This window comes from Bubalus bubalis, chromosome 18 (assembly GCF_019923935.1).
Source record: "Bubalus bubalis isolate 160015118507 breed Murrah chromosome 18, NDDB_SH_1, whole genome shotgun sequence".
NCBI classification, from domain to species: domain Eukaryota; kingdom Metazoa; phylum Chordata; class Mammalia; order Artiodactyla; family Bovidae; genus Bubalus; species Bubalus bubalis.
In genome coordinates this window covers 56,588,432-56,609,264 of record NC_059174.1, presented here as the reverse complement: position 1 = coordinate 56,609,264, position 20,833 = coordinate 56,588,432, and the positions used below count along the sequence as shown (strand labels likewise).

The window sequence follows — 20,833 nt, the reverse complement described above, 5'->3', positions numbered from 1 at the left end:
GACCCTGATGGGAAACAGATGGAAATCATTTGGCCAATGAATTTCAGTGAATATGAACCCCTCGAGGTCAGGTCCCCACTGTAAGAAGTTATGAATCTGCAGGTCTGAGGTGAGGTCATTAAATACGCCTTTAGCAAGTTCTCTGTTCTGATGCTTCTCCCCCAAGACCCACACTCAGGAGCCCTGAGCTTTAGCCCTCTCACTCAGCACAGCTGAGACATCTCAGGAGGGGAGGGTTTAGGGTGGGAATTTCTGAGGGAGGTCAGGCTAGAACCAGGCAGAGAAAGCTCCAGTACTTGGGGTTCAGGCCTTTCTAAGTGACCCTGGGTGAAGTGCTGTGGGCTCCCCAGGCTGAGCGTGGATGGGTCCATTCAAACCAGAGGAGCAGGAATCTGGTGAGCTCTGAGGGTGTCATTGAAGGGGGGCCTGTGCAGTAGACCCTGGGGTTCAGCAAGACTGCTGATCTCAAGGAAGGGGGTCACTTAGTGGAGGTGCTCACAGGACTGGCTGGTGTGAGTTCAAGGACCTGCAGGCTACCTGCTCCCCAGACAGACACTGAGGCAGCAACAGCAGGGAGCAGTCAGGGAAGCTCTCAACAGTCCTCTGTATGGTCCTTCTTATTAGAACCGTCACCATGTCCCTGCAGTTACAGAGAGGGGGAAAAAGTACAATGGATAAATGGTGGGAAATATATGATCAAATTATATGAGGCTTAAGGGAAGTAACAGATGTCATCCCACTGTGCTACCTAATAGTTCACTGTTATGTATTCTTCCCTGCAACTTTAAATAAGATGGGAGAGGTTAATGTCGGTGGTAGGTAAACCATTCATCACACATCAACTGTACACCAGACACCATTCAGTTTTATTGATTAACATGTATGAATATCACACACACTATATGGAGAAGGAAATGGCAACCCACTCCAGTGTTCTTGCCTGGACAACCCCAGGGACAGAGGAGCCCGGTGGGCTGCCGTCTATGGGGTCGCACAGAGTCGGACACGACTGAAGCGACTTAGCAGCAGCAGCAGTATGAAGGATGAAGATTATCTCAGTGGAGAGGAAGGTTAAAAATCATAATGAATCATCATGAAGTCTGTCTTTCTCAACTCACGTATTCCCATTATCCCTAGAAAGCAGGGATCTGAAACTGTATTGTAAGAAGCAGAAGAATCTAGGAGACATTCTAGAAATGCAGGAACCAAAACCCTGAGGAACCAAAACCAAAATCCCAGGCCGCTGAGCAACTAAGCCCGTGTGCCACAACCACTGGGCCTGTGCTCTGGAGCCCGAGAACCACAACTGAGCCCATGAGCCAGAACTACTGAAGGCCAGGCACCCTAGGTGCTGTGCTCTGCAGCCAGAGGAGCCACCGCCGTGAGAAGCCTGCTCACTGCAACTAGAGAAAAGCCCGCACAGCAATAAAGACTCAGCACAGCCAAAGATAAAGAAATAAACAAAATTATATATTAAAAAAAATGTTGTTCGGACATCCAGAGGAGTCAGGCCTCAAAGACCAGTTGCCCTTCACCCTTTCTCCTCATCTGGCCTGAACCGGAACACTCAACTTTCCAGACAGATAGCAAAGGAGTCTCCTGAGGATCTGCATTGCCTACGATCTCTCATCCACCCCCACCCAGGCTAGACTTCCCACCCTCAGCTCCTCCTTGCATCCCCAGCTCTGGCCCTTCCAGCCCCACCTGTGGTCAGATTTTTCCCTCCATCACTGTCTGGATGCTCCTGACAAGTCACTTCCCCTTCTACTCTTCCCTAGTCTGGAAAACAGAGACTCCCTGAGCCCGTCTCACACTATTATTGCTGGAAAAGGCATACAATGAATGCCTGAGGTTTACTGTGTTCCTGCCTCAATTCAGGACCACGTACCACCCATTCAATGAACATTTTTAGATTTTCCTCTTCCCCACCCCGGTGGACGTGGACTGGGCATTCATCTTAAGCAAAGACTGCTTGCTGATTTCTGAGTGAGAACACCATGAAACTGCCTCACTCTCCATAGAACAGGTCGGACACGTGGTCCATCCAGTGAGATTGTGGGTTGATAAGGGATAGTCACGCTCTTCAAGGTCTCCAATACTGAGGAATCAGTCCTTAGCATTTCCATGTACTTTGCCATTGGAATTGTTTGGGGTTACTGGAGGAAAGGGATCATTTCCCCCTCAAGAGTCGCCCTTGATCTTGGACTTTCCATCCGGGTTACTTGGGGGAATGAAGAATTTGCCTGTCTCTCCTCCACTGCTGACCTCCAGATGATTCATTTTCACCACCTGAGGAGACAGGCCATGGAGAGTGATCGACAGATGCTGAAACACTGACTAATCTTGGAACTCCCAGTGTGCTAAATATATTCAGATGGCTCCTGTGCTCGAAGCTCTTCAGACCCCCTAATGAGCTCCTATCCTCGCCCTCAACCCTACACCCTTGCCCACACCCCCTCTTACCTCCCCAGCCCGGCCAGAATCTGGCCCGCAGATGCTTAACCCACATTGATTCCTTGGTGCCCTACACCCTTGTGTGGCTGCTGCATTGTGTCTGATTCTTTGCCATCCTTTGGACTGTAGCCCGCCAGGCTCCTCTGTCCCTGGGATTCTCCAGGCAAGAATACTGGAGTGGTTGCAATTTCCTCCTCCGAGGGATCTTCCTGGCCCAGGGAAGGAACCCAAATCTCACCTTCCAGGTGGATTCTGTACTGCTGAGCCATCAGGGAAGCCCACCCTACACCCTTAAGTCCTCTTTTTTCACATCACTGAAGCCCGAGCCACCCCCTGCTCTGGAGCCTCCAGCTTTTCATCTTGTAACTCTCCTCTGTCCACATTCAAATCCTTCTTCAATTTCACAGCTGAGTTCAATGCAGCTTCCTTCACGCAGCCTTTCCTGATTGCCCTACCCAATCAGAAGTGGGTAATCTCTCCCTTCCCTGAATTATCAAGTGATTTCCTTTTTAATTTATTTATTTGGCTACCTTGTGTCTCAGTTGCAGAAGGCGGGCTACAGGGCATGTAGTTGCTCGGCAGCAGGTGGGATCTCAGTTCCCCGACCAGGAAGGAACCTGTGCTGCCTACACTGGGAGGCAGAGTCTTAACCACTGGACCACACGGAAGCCCCTGTCAAGTGATGTTATTTGTTCTTTTCTGGAGAAGTGATTTTTGCCTCATGACAGAGTGATTTGTTTTTGTGCAGATGCCAGATAGTAACCTACCCTGCTCTTCATTACTCAACAAATTCAACCTGTTTAGGGATGCAATATTGCCCACTAAAGCACTACTTTGGCCTCCTTTGCAGTTAAGAGGGGACCGTGTGACATTGCTTTAGTGGAAGTGAGCTGGGGATTCTTGGGGAAGTTTTTGCTTTCCTGATACTGTCCTTTCCTCTTTCCTGTCACTTCCTTCCTCTTCTTCCTAGAATATGGATGTGATACTGGAGGTGGAGCAGCAATTTGGCAACCATGAGGTAACCATAAGGAAGAAAGCCACTCATGGTTGATATTCACTTAAGGATGCTTTAGCAGAACAATTCAAGAAGCCTAGTTCCCTGACGGCCTTGTAGAGCTGCTATGCCAACCCTGCACAGCCTAGCTCTGCACATCTTTTTTTCTTTAATTGATGTATAGCTGATTTAATGTTCATTTCTGCTGTACAGCAAAGAGATTCAATTATACATGTATATATGTATAAATATATATATTCTCTTTCATATTCTTTTCCTTTATGGTTTATCACAAGATACTGAAAATAGTTCCCTGTGCTACACAGTAGGGCCTTGTTGTTTATCCATTCTGTATTATAATAGTTTGCATCTGCAAATCCCCAAACTCCCAATCCATCCCTCCCCCACCCAGTTCCCACTTGACATCCAATCCTATATCAAGCAGACCTCTGTGCCCTCTGCAGAGCTTAGAAATGAACTTGTTTGATAGTCACTGATACAATGTTCACATCAATTTCACCTTTCTTGAAACTATTCCCCCCACACACAACTTGTTTTTTTTGAAAAGCACCGACTTCAGAGCAGGAGCCCAGGGTTTGAGTGCCGATTCTGTCAGCTATGATACTGATTCATTGGGAAACCACAGACAACTGCTTTTCCTCTCTGGGCCATTTCTTCAATAATTCTGCAATAATTCCTGGGAAAGAGGCAGAATTAAGAAATACGTCTGGGCATGACCTTCCTCATTACCATTTTAATCAAGCATTACCAAAGACATCATGGGTATTTCAGGTTCCAGGGTTATTTTATGTCCTCAGACACTGGGTTGGTCTCAATTGATTTCTGGTAAAATATTCCAGCAGCCGCCACTGTGGAGCTCGTTGGCTTTTGCCATAAACTCCAGTCTGCATAAGGATTCTGAGACTTCTTTCCAGTAATTTTATAGACAGGGGCTAGCAACAATCCCTGATGTAGAATATGTGCGTGTCCTCCAAAATCCAAATAGGCCAATCAGACACTGGGCTTCTAACTTCTTTTTTCCACTAGACACCCTGTACTTTTCAAATTAACAACCTGTGTGGGTTTGGGCAGTCTTATTGGTTCCCATTTATTATGTCCAATCAATTTTGGTTGAAGGGAGGATTTACCTGTCTCCTGTTTAATGATACTAGAAAGGGGAAATGTTCCCCGTCATACAGGGTATCTATTTATTAATACACTGAGGTAAAGGAGGAGACACAATGGCTTCCCAAGAAATTTGTTCAAACATTCCAATCTTCATCCAAACTCTCACCTTAATTTCATCATTCTTGCATTTCCATAGCATCCCCACCCAACTATAACTCCCATTAGGGCTGACTAGGCATTCAGTCCCATCACTTCACGGCAAATAGGAGAGGAAAAAGTGGAAGCAGTGACAGATTTTATTTTCTTGGGTTCCAAAACCACTGTGGATGGTGACTGCAGCCATGAAATTAAAAGACACTTGCTCCTTGGAAGGAAAGTTATGACAAACCTAGACAATGTATTTAAAAAGCAGAGACATCACTCTGCCGGCAAAGGTCAGACTAGACACAGCTATGGCTTTTCTACTAGTCATGTATGGATGTGAGAATTGGACCATAAAGAAGGCTGAGCAATGAAGAATTGTTGCTTTTAAATTATGGTGCTGGAGAAGACTCTTCAGAGTCCCTTGGACTTCTAGGACATCAAATCAGCCAATCCTAAAGGAAATCAACCCTGAATATTCATTGGAAGAACTGATGCTGAAACTGAAGCTCCAATATTTTGGCCACCTGATGTGAAGAGCTGACTCATTGGAAAAGACCCTGATGCTGGGAAAGACTGAAGGCGGGAGGAGAAAGGGGTAGCAGAGGATGAGATGATTACATAGCATCATCGACTCAATGGACATGAATTTGAGCAAACTCTGAGAGATAGTGAAGGACAGGGGAGCCTGACATGCTGCAGTTCATGGGGGTCACAAAGAGACAGACACAACTGAGTGACTGAATAACAAGTTTTAGAATCACAGAATGTGAGGCTCCTGCGTTAAGGAGTCCCAGAAACATGTCTTCTCCGTTTTATTGCTAATGTGCATATGGCTTTGAGTGCCCCACTGGAAGTGGGGCCAAGGAACCCAGGCCCTTTAATGAATCTTTATCTTGATTAGGTTATGGGACCATCACCTCAGGTGATTTGCAGTCAGATTTCTCATTGTCCTATCTGTCTTGTGGCTTTTTAAATTCCCCCAAACTAGGGTAGATAGAGCAGACTTGATTGAGGTCCTTCAGTGCTGGGGACGATCCAGGGTTCCCCCTGGTCCACCCAGTCTCCCAGAGTGCTGCACTGAGACCTTTGTTTTGACCCCATCAATGTCCCCTTTATCCCAATTCTTTTTTTAAGTTTCATTAATTAGTTAATATTTGGCTGCACTGGGTCTTCGTTGATGCACATGGGCTTTCTCTAGTTGCAGCATGCGACTTCCCATTGCAGTGACTTCTCTGTTGCGGACACAGGATCTAGGCGCATGGGCTTCAGTACTTATGGCACACAGGCTGAGTTGCCCCTCTGGCATGTGGAATCTTCTGGGACCAGTGATGGAACCTGTGTCCCCTGCGTTGGCAGGTGGATTCTTAAGTACTAGACCGCCAGGGAAGTCAGTTTAATCAAAATCCCTTACCCTCAATATCTGATGGGCTTCCTCATCCTCCACCACCCCCCACCTGCTGTCTGATCACCCTGCCCTGCCTTCAGCAGCCCCCTTCAGTACTCTTCCCTGGAGAATTCCATAGAGAGAGGAGCCTGGTGGGCTACAGTCCATGGGGTCACAGAGAGTCAGACACGACTGAGAGACGAAACTCAAGAGCACTAATTAAGGAAAAAATGAAGCAGGATTTTCAGTTTTAATTATGCACATTCTGTTATTGTTAGATATATAAGTTCACATTCACATATTACACTGGTGATAAATTCTTTTCCTAATGATGGATTAGTAGGAGAAAAAAAGAAAGGATTACCTAATTAGGCCATAATGAGATTTTTAAAAATCTTTAATTTAAACTAGTATTTATGTATTGTTTACTATATGTCTGGAAAGAGGAGGAAATGGCAACCCGCTTCAGTATTCCTGCCTGGAAAAATCCCATGGACAGAGGAGCCTGGTGGGCTACAGTCCATAGGGTCGCAAAGAGTTGGACACGACTGAAGTCACTTAGCACGTACGTCTGTCAGTTTCACATACACGTCTCGTTTACACCCCCACCAACAACCTGAGAGACTGAATATACAGAAACAATAGCCAGACCATATACGATCCTCAAGTCTCGGCCATATGACATATATGACTCTGATCCTCAATTACCAGCAACTAGTCCAAGAATCCAAACCACAGCTGCGTGACAGCCCAGAACAGTCAGAGTTTGGTCCACAAATATCAGGTTCCTTATTATTTGCCCCTGCGTCCAGCTCAAAACCAACCAAAGAAAACCAAATATGCTTCCTAATACAACTACAGAACTCCAGCTTTCTCGTGATTACAATCATCTCCCATCACTGCTGACACTCCCTCACTTTTTCCACTCTAAAGGACTCCCACTGCCCCCCCTGCTTTTGTGTCTGCCAAATGCAAATTGTGGTTGCTGGCTCTCACGCTACAGCAAGCTCTGAATCAATAACCTGTTCTCATTTGCAACCCCATGGACTGTAGCCCACCAGGCTCCGGGGTCCATGGGATTCTCCAGGCAAGAATACTGGAGTGGGTAGCCTCCCTTCTCCAGGGTATCTTCCCAACCCAGGGACTGAACCCAGGTCTCCTGCATTGGAGGCAGATTCTTTACCATCTGAGCCATCATGGAAACCCCCAAACAGAGATGGATTTAAAACTCAAGTTTCTCTTTCTCCACACCAACTTTCGAGAGTATAGAAATTATATAAACTCCCCACATTCTTTGGCCAACTGGCACTATGGGTACTGTACAAATTACTATTAAATGTTTATACAGGCTCACCCTCAACTCAGGACTTCCCATGTGGCTCAGTGGTAAAGAATCTGCCTGCAGATGCAGGAGACATGGGTTCGATCCCTGGGTCAGGAAGCTCTCCTGGAGAAGAAAATGGCAACCCACTCCAGTATTCTTGTCGGGATAATCCCATGGACAGAAGGGCCTGACGGGCTACAGTTCATACGGTCACGAAGAGTCGGACAAGACTTTGTACACGCAGGAATGCAGCCCCCATCTCGCTCAAAAAAGGAAGAAGCGAATCACTTAAAATTTAGGAAACATGTCTCTAAATCAAATAAAATCACGTTCAGGAGGAAATCAAGAATCAAGACCTCAGAGTCTGTTGCCCTAAAGGTCCAGAAGTGAGTGACGAGAATGAAAACAGAACGTGAAATCTGGTGCAATGGGTCCAGGGGACCTGCAGCCTCTATTGGACAGGGGTGCAGAGTCCACTCTGAGTCCAGCTTTTATTCCTGATTGCAGACTACAAGACTTTCTTTGATCTATCTGTCCTAAGACACTATACTGACATAGTCCAGATCTCCTTGCTTTTACCCCAGGCCATTCCGTTCTGGGATAGTCTCAGGAGCAATCAGCAAGTGTGGAGGCAGTGTTCCTACCTAACGCTGACCCGGTGTTGCAAGGTCTATGCTTTCATGATCCCAGTCACACTCCCTTCTGGGTCTGTAACAGGCTATTATTCTAAGAAAACTATGAAAAAAAATCATCAACACAGTTTCTTGATATATGCTGTTCTTCCAAGTGCTATTTCTATGAAATTTCTCAAGGCTGTGAAAGTACCTTGTTAGGAATTCCCCCTACAAGAGTCCACCTTGACTATTCTTCTATATGTCAGAAAATCCTGTTGGTGCCATTTTCCAAAATACATTCAAAGCCTGGCCACTTCTAACCAGCTGCCCTACTGCCACCCTGGACCAAACCACCGCCCTCTCACCTCTCACTCTGCTTGGGCAACTCCTGCTTTTCCCTTAATCCCCAATGTCCATCTGGATAAGAGCCTCATCACACTGTGTTTTAAACAGGTTACTTATTTCTGTTCCTTCTCCAACCCTTACCCCGTGAACTTGAACTCCTTTGGGGCAGAAACTGTATCTTTCTCCTCTCAGTTATTCTTAGTGTTTCATGCACATTGGGAAAGACAGCAACCAAAAAAAGTTTGGGGAACAAAGGAATGAGGAGGCAGTGTAAAAACTTCCCAAGACTCCCCTCCTGAACGCGAGGCAAAGGAAAGGAAGTGAAATACACTTAATGGTTTTGAAACTGACCAGGAGTAAAGAAATGGTGCTTGCGGTGACTTTAAAAAAGAGAACTGGGGAAAGTTTGCCGTTCCATTTTTTGCAGAGAAGGGAGACTGTAACCCAGTGGGGCTCAGCTGGGGGTGGGGGCTTTCCACTCTCCCAGGAGCATTTGCTAATGGGCATTTTTGGTTGTCGAAACCGGACATCGAAAGCTCCTGACATCTCATGGGTAGAGAGTAGAGATGTTCGCTGATGTCCTGCTGTGCACAAGACCCAGCCCATCAACAAAGAATTGTCCAGCCCCAAATGCCCACGTATCAACAGTGCGGAGGCTGACAAACCGAGCTCTTATCCACACGTGGGCAACTGCAGGGGTGGGGACAGGGTAAGGCAGGGAACGTAGCTTGTCTGAGGGAATGTAGACCCCAGTCTCAAAGGATAAGCATGCATCACAAAGCTGGAGAGAGGGGGCAATACTATAGTGGGGTGGAACCATGTGAACCAGGGTTGGAGAGACAGGAAGAGGCGCAAGGTCCTTAGGAAGTGGCAGCGATGTGGCTGAGGCATGTGAGCGGGTGGCTGAGAGCGGGGGAAAGGCAGATGATGGTGAAAGTGTGAACGTTCTTGAATAACTGTCCCTGAGGTTGATGCTTCATCTTGAGGGAACAGGGCAGGCGTGGAAGGACACTGAGGAGGGGAGGGACAGGGTTGGAGCTGGCTGTTTGCTCCCTCTGCTGCTGGTGGTGGGGACGGGCTGGAGGGAGTGAGACCGGAGCCCAGGGTTTGAGTAGAGGGGGTGTTTTAAGGCTCAGGGGAGAGAGGTCACTCTGGGATAGAGACAAGGGGACAGATCTGGGAGTTGGTGACTCAGTGGAAACTGGCGATGAGGGAGGAGGGAACTGAAACAGAAGCCTGGCCGTGAAGAGTTGAGATAAACCTCATACTTCTCCTTTGCTAATTTGCGTGTCAACATCCTTTCCCCATAACCATACAAACACCCACCTGATCAGGGTGCCCCAGCTTTATAGCCTCGAGTCTGGCGGTCATTTAGTAAGTCTAATGGTTACCTGGGAGTGTTTGGCTGTATGGTACACTCTGATCGGCCACTGGGGGCTGACTGAGCGCAGAGCACTGCACTGTGCCTGTGGACGCGAATTCACTGAATCCTCAAAACAACCAAACGAACCAAGAAATGCTGTCATCCCCATTTGATGCAGAAGCAAGTGGCAGTAGCAAGAGCTTAAGTGGTGAAACAGGTGCCTGGATCCTGGTGGAATGACTTTGAGCTTAAATTATTATTATTTTAATGAAGAGGAAATCCTCATGACATAAAATTAACCAATAAATTACTTTTTTATCTTTTGGCTTTGCTGCATAGTGTGTGGGATCTTAGTTCCCCAACCAGGGATGGAACCCTCATCCCTGCCTTGGCTGTGAGAGTTTCAAGCACTAGACCACCAGGGAAATCCCCTTGTTTTTATCTAACTTTTATCAAATTAACCATTTTTAAATGAACAGTTTAGTGGCATTTAGTATATGCGCAATGTTGTGTAACCAGTACCTCTATCTAGTTTTGAAACATTTTTCCTCACCCCAAAAAGAAGCTCTGTACCCATTAAACAGTTACTCTCCATTTCCTCCTTGCCCAAACCCCTTGTTGCTGTTCAGCCACTCAGCCATGTCACACTCTTTGCGACCCCATGGACTGAAGTACGCCAGGCTCCCCTGTCCTTCACTATCTCCCTGAGTTTCCTCAAACTCATGTTCAATGAGTTGGTGATGCCATTCAACCATCTCATCCTCTGTCACCCCCTTCTCCTCCTCCCCTCAATCTTTCCCAGCATCAGGGTCTTTTACAATGAGTTGGCTCTTCGCATTGGGTAGCCAAGGTATTGGGGCTTCAGCTTCAGCATCAGTCCTTCTAATGAATATTCAGAGTTGATTTCCTTTAGGATGGACTGGTTGGGTCTCCTTGACGTCCAAGGGACTCTTCAAGAGTCTTCTCTTTCCCAAAGCTCCTGGCAGCCCCTCATCAGCTTCCTGTCTCTGTGGAGGTAAATACCTTGCATGTTTCGTATAAATGGGAATCATACACTATGTGACCATTTGTGTCTGGTGTCTTTCATTTAGCATATATTTGGGTTTATCTGTGATGCAGTGTGTATCTGTGCCTCTACTGCTGAATGATGCGCCATTGTACTGCCTAGTCATTCAGTTGTGTCCGACTCTTTGCAGCCCCATTAGCTGTAGCCTGTGAGGCTCCTCAGTCCATGGGATTCTCCAGGCAAGAACACTGGAGTGGGTTGGTGACATTGTATGGATGGATCATATTTTGTTTATCCATTCATCCACCAATAGACATTTGGATTTCTTTTTTGGCTATTAGGAAGGCACTTACAATTTTTTTGCTTTCCATTATGGTTTATTACAAGATATTGAGTATAGTTCCCCATGCTACACATAGCATGTTTATCCATTCTATATATAATAGTTTGCATCTGCTAATCCCAAACTCCCAATCCATCCCCTCTCCCTGCACTCTCTTGAAAACCACAGATCTGGTCTCTATATCTGAGTCTGTTTCTGCACAGCAGTGATTCAGCCATATATTCTTTTTAATGTCTTCCCTGGGCTCAGTGGTAAAGAATCTGCCTGCCACTGCAGGAGACCTGGGTTTGATCCCTGGGTCGGGAATATCCCCTGGAAAAGGAAATGGCAACCCACTCCAATATTCTTGCCTGGAGAATCCCCATGGACTGACGAGCTTGGCGTGCTACAGTCCACAGGGTCACAAAACAGTCAGACACGACTGAGCAGCTAAACAATGACAACATTCTTTTTCATATTATTTTCCATATCCTTTTCCACTGTGGTTTATTACAAGAGACGGAATATGGTTCCCTGTGCTATACAATAGGACCTTGTTGTCACCTGTCTTAATGTTTTTTCTTTTTTTGAAATACAGTTGATTTACAATGTTGTGATCATTTCTGGTACTGTAAAGTGACTCGGTTATACATCTCTGTACATTCTTTTTTACATTCTTTTCCATAATGACTCACCCCAGGACACTGAATACAGTCCCCTGTGCTATCCAGAGGAACCTCGTTGTCTGTCAACTGTCTTACTGTCCATGGGCATTTGGGCAGGTTCCATTTTTTCAGCCATTACAACAAGCACTGTTGTGAAAACTTTTGGATACATTTGGTGAACATGCATACACGCTTCTGTTGAATGCATACCTGGGAGTTGAATGGTTGTCTCGTGTGCTCAGTGTTAGAGTGACAGGCATTTCCAAAGTTGGTTGTACCTATTCTCACTCCTACCAGCACTTTGGGAGAGTTCCAATTGCTCCACATCATCACCAACACTTGATATTCTTTTTTTCTTTTAAATGCTATTTATTTTTTGGCCATGCCTTGAGACATGTGGAATCTTAGTTCCCCAACTAGGATCGAACCTGTGCCCCCTGTATGGGAAACAAAGTTTTAAACACTGGACCACCAGGCAAGTCCCAACATTGGATATTCTTTAAGAAAACATTTTTTATTGTGATGAAGTACCCATGATATAAAATTTACCAATGTAACTATTTTCAAGTGTGCAATTAAATGGCGTTAAACATGTTCAAGTTGTGTAACCATCAGCATCGCCCATTTCTAGAACTTTTTCATCATCTGAAACTGGAATTCTGTACCCATTAAACATTAACTGTCCACTGACTCCTCCAGTCCCCAGCCCCTGGTATCCACTTTATAATGCTTTTCTTTAAAAACTGTGGTTAAAAAAAATGATATAAAATTTACCATCTTAACCATTTATAAGTGCATGATACCGTAGTGTTTATTATATGCATCTTGTTGGCCATCAAATCTCTAAGAATGTTTTCATCTTGCAAGAATGAAACTCTACACCTATTGAATAGTAACTTCCTATCTCCCCAACCTCTGAGTATCCCCCGGGGACCCCTCTACCTTCTGTTTCACAGTTTAATTTCTTTGAATACTTCCTATAGCTGGAATCACGCAGTATTTGTCTTTCTGTACAACTGGCTTATTTCACTTCATGTAATATCCTCAACACTCAATTTCCTTGATATTATTTTTATTATCTTAGCCAATGTCACTATGCAACTGGCATACCACTGCGATTTTCATTTGTATTTCCTCGACAGCTACAAAAGTTGAATACATTTCTGTATGCTTGTTGGCCATTTGACTGTCTTGCCTTTCTATTTGCTTGTCTTTTTCTTATTGATTTGTGGAAGCTCTTTATATATTCCTTTACATTTTTTTAAATTTATTGTTTAATTTTTTAATTATTTTAAAATAGATATTCTTTATATTCTCTGAGTGTCCTTTGTTAGATACATATATTGGGAAGTATCTTCTCCACCCAGAGAATTACATTTAGATTTACTTAAAAAAAATAATACATGTCACACCCCAGCAGAAAAGAAAAACTAAAATAATATATGTTGTTAAGAATAGTCAAAAACTAGTCAGGCAAAATAGAAGTATGTGGTAGAATCAAAAGCCGACATCTCCCTCCATTCTGAGGTAACATAACATATCACAAACATGGTTAACAACACCCACAGTGCACGTGTGTGTGTGCGTTAAGTCACGTCAGTCATGTCCCACAGTGCATGCTCGCATGAAGAAAGCTGAGCGCTGAAGAACTGATGCTTTTGAACTGTGGTGTTGGAGAAGACTCTTGCGAGGCCCTTGGACTGTAAGGAGATCCAACCAGTCCATCCTAAAGGAAATCAGTCCTGAATATTCATTGGAAGGACTGATGCTGAAGCTGAAACTCCAATACTTTGGCCACCTGATGTGAAGAACTGACTCATTGGAAAAGACCCTGATGCTGGGAATGACTGAAGGTGGGAGGAGAAGGGGACAACAGAGGATGAGATGCTTGGATGGCATCACCGACTCAATGGACATGAGTTTGAGTAAACTCTGAGAGTTGGTGATGGAGAGGGAAGCCTGGCGTGCTGCAGTCCATGGGGTTAAAAAGAACCAGACGTGTCTAAGTGACTGAACTGAACTGAACTGAGGAATATTATCCTCACTTTACAGAGGAGGAAACTGAGGCACAGAGAGAGAAAATCCTTTGACTTGCTTGACATAACACCCTTAGCATTACCCAAGCCTGGATTTGAACCCAGGACTCTCTAACTGTGACCTTCAGCCACTCCAAGGAACCTCACCTTCTCACTTATAGGCTTTGACTCAGCAGGCAGCCAAGTCTTCAAGAATCAGTATCTGACACACACATCCCTCAGAGGTGCATTTTCTGGGGGTGGAGACAGGGTCCTATCACTTCCCAATCTTGATCTCTGAGTACTCGGTGGTGTCCCAGACCTGAAAGTTGTGGGTCCTCGGTCTGTGGAAACTGAGGTTTGCATAATAGAGTTCTTGTTCCTTCTCTGAGGTGGAAGCAGCCGAAGCTGGGGTCTGGTAGTCAGAGGCGCTGTCTGACCAGGATTCATTGAAGTGACCCTGAGTGGGAAGAGAGAACGACTTGAGCTGGCCTTTGAGGTCTGGAGAAGGGAACCCAGAGCTTGAGGAGGGCATTTATTCACTTATCTATTTTCACACCCATTTCCTGAGGATTCGCTCATTCAGTCACTCCTTCATTCATTCATACCTTTAATCAGAATGGTCTGTTCTTCTTATTACTCATCTCACTGAATCCTTACAACCTCCCTCCATGGGTGATATAAATGTTATCCCCATTTTACAGATAGGAAAATAGAGGGAGCAAAGTGAAGTGATTCTTCCACAGACAAGGTCCCTGACCTTGGAGTGTCTATCAGGACAAGGAGACAGTATGAACTTGTCACACACTCAAAACTTATCAAATTGCAAATTGTGTTTTTATGGACAGAAGCAGGGTGCTGTGGGCGAGAGTCACAGAGGTCTGCAGGAGACCTGCACTGCCCTCCAGGAGCTCATGGTGTCGGGGGAACAGGCCTGTGGTTATTGTAGGGAAGTGTGACAACAGTCTGCCTGGTGTAGGGCAGGGGAATATTTGAATGACATCAATTGGCCATGACATTTAAAAAAGAATGAAATAAAACAGAAACAGACTCACAGACATAGAGAACAGATTGCCAAGGAGTGGGGCAGGGTGAGGGAGGGATGGATTGGGAATTTGGGATCAGTGGAGGGAAACTATTATAATAGGATGGATAAACAACAAGGTCCTACTATATAGCACAGAGAACTATTTTCAATTACCTTGATAAACCATAATGGGAAGAAATAATGGGATGAAGAATGTGTATATATTCATATATGCATACATAACTGAATCACTTTGCTGTACAGCAGAAATTAACATAGCATTGTAAATCAACTATACTTCAACAAAATACATTTTTTTTTAAAAAGAATGAAATAAAGCCATTTGTGGCAACATGGATGGATCTAGAGGTTATCATACTAAGTGAAGTAAGTTGAACAAAGACAGACAAATACATGATATTGCTTATATGTGAAATCTCAAAAAATGATACAAATGAACTTATTTAGACCCCAATGCTGGGAAGGACTGAGAGCAGGAGGAGAAGCGGGCAACAGAGGGTGAGATGGTTGGATGGCATCACCAACTCAATGGACATGAGTTTGAGCAAACTCAGGGAGGATAGTGAAGGACAGGGAAGCCTGGCATGCTGCCGTCCACGGGGTCCGAAGAGTTGAACACGGCTGAGCAACTGGACAATATTAACTTAGAAACAGCCAGATGGAAGAGATGCTGAGGACAAGGTATAGGGAAAGGACACAGTTTCCATGTCTTCTCCAATTGCTTCATCCTGCTCAAAACTCCTCTTGTTCACCAACCCGAAAGCTCTCTAAACCCCATCCTTTGAGGGTTTTAGGGAGGCTTCACACCACAGACTTGATTGACTAAACCACTGGCCTTTGGCGACTGAAATCCTCCAGTGCCTCTCCCATCCCTGGAGGTCAGGGGGTGGGACTGAAGGTTCCAGTCCCCTCTGCTTGGTTCTCCTGGCAACCAGGCCCTATCCTTAGGTACTTTCCAAAAGTCACGCCATGAAAATAACAAGAGACCCCTTTAACACTCCCATCACTGCAAGGCTCAAGTGTTCTAGGAGCTCTGTGTCAGGAATAGGGGATAAAGATCAAATATATATTTCTTTTTATAGATCATAATATCATAGAATACAATAAGCTCATTTGTGGGGAGGGATAGGATGCTGGCGGGAGAACTTGGCAGGGGACAGATTACAGAACACCAGACTGAAGAATCTGGGCTTGATTCCTTAGGCCTGCGCTGTCCAATACAGGAGCCCCTAGCCATGCGTGGCTCTTAAACCCAAGAAATGTAGTGAATCAGTCAAAAATGAATACTGGAGGTCAAAGTTTTTGTAGAAAGAAAGAAAAAGAGAGAGAAAGAAAGGGAGGGGGGACAGAGGAAGGAAAGAAGGAAGGGAGAAAGAGATACGGAAAGAAAGGGGACGGAAGGAAAGGAAGAGACAAAGAGAAACAAAGAAAGAAAAAGGAAGGAAGGAAGAAAGAAGAGAAAGAAAGAGAAAATATCCTATTAATAATTTGTACATTTATGTTGACTATTGATGACATGATGTTTGAGATGATACTTTGGCTACATTCAGTTAAATAAAATATTATATAAAAACCGATCTCACGTTCCTTTCTCCTTTTTTTTTTTTTTTTTTTTTAAACATGGCTAGGTTTTAAGTTGTAGTCATGGCTCACATCCTATTTCTGTTGGATTTAGACTGTGGGGGGCAAGCACAGGACGACTGTAAAGAAAAGCTGTTTGGGGAACTTCTTACTGAGAGCTTAGTGGGGGAGGAGAGAGGGAGCCACTGACCCAGAAGAGAGTGAGGGCTCAGCAGGAAAGGGGCCAAAAGGAGAAGAAGTTTGCTAAACGGAAGATGGACAGGACTCGGTGAATTCTAGGCTCCGGGGAGTGCAGAAAGACGAGAGGGTGATTTGAGTGCAACAAGAAACTCGAGAGGAAAAGCAAACTTGGAGGCGGGGGAGGGGTGGGGGAGAGCACATTTTTCTAAGGTGCTAAGTAGGCCGCCGCGGCCCCTGTGTAGGCAGAGGGGTCCGGTGGGGACACTGGACGGCAAGCCGCCCACGTCACTCACCCGGGACGCGGGACGCGGCGCTGGGCAGCCGCCATCTTGGCTCGACGCTCTCTCCACCGACTTCTTCCTGTAGATCTTCACTCTGAAAAAAGAGACCAAGGCCTTTAAGAGGGCTCCTCTAGGGAGTCCAGAGGGACTTCCTGAGCGCAGGCCGGTGTCCAGCTGCAGAGGCCGTGACCAGAAAGCAAGCGCCCTCCTCCCGCACGGCCAGTGCCAGGGTCCACACTGGGCCAAGATGTCAGAAGGCTGCATTCTTGATGCCACTTCAGCAAGCCACCTCCTTTTCAGCATCATCACTCCACCAGTGCCCTCAACTCTGGGCTTTGAGTGTTTGTTTAAAAAAACAATTAGTTTATTTTTGGCTGTGGTGGTCTTCCTTGCTGCCTAGTGGCTTTCTCTAGTTGGGGCCAGTGGGGGCTACACTCTGGGTGCCCTGCGTGGGCTTCTTACTGCAGTGCCTTCTCTAGTCGAAGAGCACGGGGCTCCAGGCGAGCAAGCTTCAGTAGTTGCGGCACACGGGCTTAGTTGTCCCACGCCCATGTGGGATCTTCCCGGACCGGCATCGAGCCCATGTTCCCTGCACTGGCAGGCGGATTCTTAACCACTGACCACCAGGGAAGTCCTGAGCTTTGAGTTTTGAAGATTCTTTGAGTCTTCACCCCCGTCATCCACCCCTTGCACCCACCCCCATAGGGGTCCCCAGCTGAGGCCCCCACTCACACAAAGATGAGACAGAGAGCAAGCAGGGCTGTAACACCAGCTCCTCCGATGGCCCCCTGAACCACGCCGGTCCTGGGTCCTGGTCTCCCTGCAGATACGAGACCTGGGGTGACCTCCAGCCCCCTTCAAGCGGGCACCTGAGCCCCCAGCCTTCTCACATCCATGACCCACGAGTGTGCCCACTTTTCCCCAGGACTCGGTGCTGTGTCCACCATCCTTGATACAACTGCATCCTCCTGTGCCCCCCTCCCCTGGTACCACAGAGGACCCTGAATGCTAGTCCCCTTTAGCCTAGAATCATGCCCATTTCTCTTCCTCTCCACGTTTTCTAGGACCCAGATGCGCAACTTCCCCTTTCCCCAGACCTGGCAGCAGCAGGATCTTCACGATCTGTTTCCCGTGGGCATTCTGGGCCTCACAGCTGAGTCTGAGGCCGGAGCTGAGCCCCTCGCGGAGGTTCAGGGAGCTATTAGCCCAGGGCCCGGCGGAGCTGGAGGCGACCTCAAAGGAGGTGTTACTGAAGTTCCCCTCCAGCAGCCCCTCGTCCAGCCGCCAGTGCAGGGAGGGGGCCGGCCAGGCTCGCGTGGAGCAGCTGCAGCTCAGACCTTCGTCCTCCTGGGAGCAGGAGGGGCCCAGCAGCTGTAGGGGAGCTGTGGGGAGATATGGGAGGGATCAGGGGAGCTTTCCCCTCCCTGGAACCCTGGCCTCCTTCCCCCGGGTGTGTTCCAACTCACTTCTCACAACGAGATTCAGAGACGCTTTCTTGGAGCCCAGTGGATGCTGAGCTTGGCAGACATATAATCCGTGGTCCCTCAGTTCCACCCGGGGCAGCTCGAGGACCCCAGGGTTCGAGGAATTCGAGGGGCTCAGAGTCAGGCTCTCTCGGGTCCAGCTGATCATGGCAGGAGGGTTGCTGTCAGGAACACAGTCCAGGCGCAGGGACTGGCCCTCCTGGACTGAAAGAGACTGGCTTTTGCCCAGAGTTTCAGGTCCTGGCAAGACAGAGAGAAAGCTAGCCTCGCTCTGCCTATCTCTTCCATTGCTTAGTGGCTCATATTGTCCTGGTTCGGAGCACTGTTGATTTCCTCTGTGTAAAAACTCCCATTGTGGCCAATTTCAAATGCCTCATTTGAAGCCACTGAACCCAGAAGTGGGAAAAGATGGACACAGTTGCACAACTGGCTCTTGCCAACCAGTGACAGCCAACCCCTAAGGAGACAGAAGGCAGGATTTGGGAGGAAGATAGAGCCCAGGCAGTGGGGACAGTTACGTCCATTTGGCAAGGAAGAGGCCAGGCGACATCCATGAGAACAGGGTCAGCGGAAGGGGGAGGGAGGCTGGTTTGTAAGCCCACAAGCCAGTGTGGGGGGCTTCCCACTCCTGCTGTTCCCACACCGTCCATCTGAGTCCTGAACCCCAGGTCAGCTCGGAAGGTCAGAGACAGACCCCATTTCCGTCACTGCCCCCAAGGAGAGAGGTTTTGACGTATACCTGTGCCTTCTTTCTGGTACACTCTGATGGTCAGCTCCTGGGGTGCATCTGGACAGACAGACATAACTGTCCCTTTTCAGGGGCAGGAACATAGGCCTCCCAGAAACATCAGAAATGGGAAGCAAGTGGAGTGGAGTATCCTCATCCATCCTCCCCAGTTCCAGCAGCCCAGGCCCTGCCTCCCTCTCCCCAACACCATTGGGGACCCAGCCTCTTGCCCCTCCACCCCCACTCACAGGACACATTAAGCCTGATGGTCGCCTCTGTGCTCACACCAGCTCCAGGGAAGGTCACACGACACGTGAGGTTGGTGCCGTGGTCCTGGGGACTTGGGGTGAGGGTGAGCACTGAGGAGTGGGGACTCTCGGGGTGCGGGGAGGTGAGGGCAACACCGGTCCAGGAGAAGGTGGGGGGCGTCCCCCTCTCACAGGCCCATGGCACTGCACAGGTGAGGTTGGTGGGGCGGCCGGATGCTAGGGTCCCCTGGACGTGGATGTCAGGTGTGTCTGTCAGAGCTGGAGAGGCAGAGACACGGACCCAGGACTGGAGGGGGGACCCCCGTGTGCCCCTCAGAGCAGTCTGTTCCCCAGCATCCTGTACCCCTGGGTCCCCCCCCAGGATGAGAAGACAGGGTTCCCCTCCCACCCTGCCCTAGGGTCCCTAAAGACCCCTATATGTATGTCCTCCACTTGGCCCCATCCTTACCCGTCACACGGACCGAAAGTGGATGCCGTTTATAACTATATCTCACAGTAGGCCCTCTCTCCACCCTAAAGATGTATGTCCCCGTATCCATCCTCTGGGCGTCTCTGATGTCCAGGGAGCAGTCTTTGGTCCAGGGGTCTCCAACAAGGAGGAATCGGCCCTGGGTCTCACTGAGCACCTCATGCTCTGGGTTGTTTGTGGCCACTGGGGGATCTCCAGGGGAATCTGCCCTTTCCCGGAACCAGTAGCTGTGAGCTGGGTCAGAGTCTTTCCAGCCTTCCCGGGGATAGGAGACAGAGCAGGCCACGTGGACACACAGGCCCTCCTGCACCGACACGGACCGCGGCACGTCCAGCTGGTATCTCAGATCCTGAGCCAGGGACCCTGCGGGGAAACGAGGATTAGTCGAGCCCCCGCCCCACTCACCTACCCACAGCAGCGATAGCAGCAGCGGCGGCAGCAGCATCTTTGGGGTGACACTCTTGGAGCCTTGGTGTCACAGGATTGAGAGGAAGCCCCAACAGGAAGCCCAGGGCTGAGGTCAGAAAGTGACAGACCACAAAAGAAGAACTCGGCACCCACAGGCTGCCAGAGCCACGGAAATCCTGGAGAGGAACCGTCTAGATGAGGCCCCGCTGAGGGTCACAAGCAGCGAGCACTGCCCAGGGGAGGCTCCCGGCTCCCTGTCCTCCACCTGACCCCTCTGCACCTCTGTCCACAGCTGGAAATCATGCCAGTCAGTCCCCGCCGGGTGTGGGAGGCAGGAAGGGCAGCCGGGGAAGCTCTAGGCATGAAAGATGGGGATGGGTACCCACCCCCCCGGATGAAGGAGGTGGAGATTAGTTACTGAGATGATATGACAACGGCACACATGTGCATCTCTGTTTTCGGGACTGGAGCCCCAGGAAGAATGGGACAGACTTTGTGTCATCCTGGAGAACTTCTCTGACACCCCAGGTCCCGTTGATACAGTGAGCTGGCGGTAGCCAGCTCGGGGTTTGGAGGAAAAACTCGATTGCTCTGTGCAGTTAGAAGGTGAGTTCCTGGGTGTAAATGG

At 47.9% G+C, this 20,833-nt stretch overlaps 1 protein-coding gene and 2 long non-coding RNA genes across 5 annotated transcripts; 1 reads left to right on the top strand and 2 right to left on the bottom strand.

Annotated features, from left to right (window-relative positions):
* The first annotated feature begins 273 nt into the window (after positions 1-273).
* LOC123330272 lies at positions 274-1,466 on the top strand. Its single transcript, XR_006546075.2, has 2 exons — positions 274-395; positions 1,138-1,466. It is a non-coding gene; the product is annotated as an uncharacterized LOC123330272 (long non-coding RNA).
* A 447-nt stretch (positions 1,467-1,913) lies between these two features.
* LOC123330267 lies at positions 1,914-2,669 on the bottom strand. Its single transcript, XR_006546064.1, has 2 exons — positions 2,464-2,669; positions 1,914-2,289 (listed from the first exon to the last, which is right to left on the bottom strand). It is a non-coding gene; the product is annotated as an uncharacterized LOC123330267 (long non-coding RNA).
* Positions 2,670-13,700: 11,031 nt separating this feature from the next.
* LOC102393070 (sialic acid-binding Ig-like lectin 13) lies at positions 13,701-20,299 on the bottom strand. Of its 3 annotated transcripts, none has more exons than XM_025270042.3 (8): positions 19,777-20,299; positions 19,308-19,586; positions 19,072-19,119; positions 18,315-18,572; positions 17,946-18,230; positions 17,581-17,668; positions 16,861-16,942; positions 13,701-14,218 (listed from the first exon to the last, which is right to left on the bottom strand). In XM_025270042.3, exons 1-8 carry the CDS (start codon positions 20,240-20,242, stop codon positions 14,036-14,038), a joined length of 1,689 nt encoding a protein of 562 aa, XP_025125827.3. In that variant the 5' UTR covers positions 20,243-20,299; the 3' UTR covers positions 13,701-14,035. The 3 variants fall into 3 exon arrangements, with proteins under 3 accessions (XP_025125827.3, XP_025125828.3, XP_025125832.2); XM_025270043.3 differs by having other exon boundaries at positions 18,315-18,536; XM_025270047.3 differs by lacking the exons at positions 19,072-19,119; positions 19,308-19,586.
* Positions 20,300-20,833: the final 534 nt, after the last annotated feature.

Excerpts from the sequence above, each read along its gene's own strand:
- LOC102393070 (XM_025270042.3), bottom strand. The coding sequence starts at position 20,242 with ATGCTGCTGCCGCCGCTGCTGCTATCGCTGCTGTGGGTAGGTGAGTGG. Across the intron at positions 17,669-17,945 it reads GAAGATCCTGCTGCTGCCAG|GGAGACCAGGACCCAGGACC; the intron begins GTCTGGGGAAAG and ends TCGTATCTGCAG. Across the intron at positions 16,943-17,580 it reads GCTCTCTGTCTCATCTTTGT|AGTGAAGATCTACAGGAAGA; the intron begins GTGAGTGGGGGC and ends CTCTTTTTTCAG.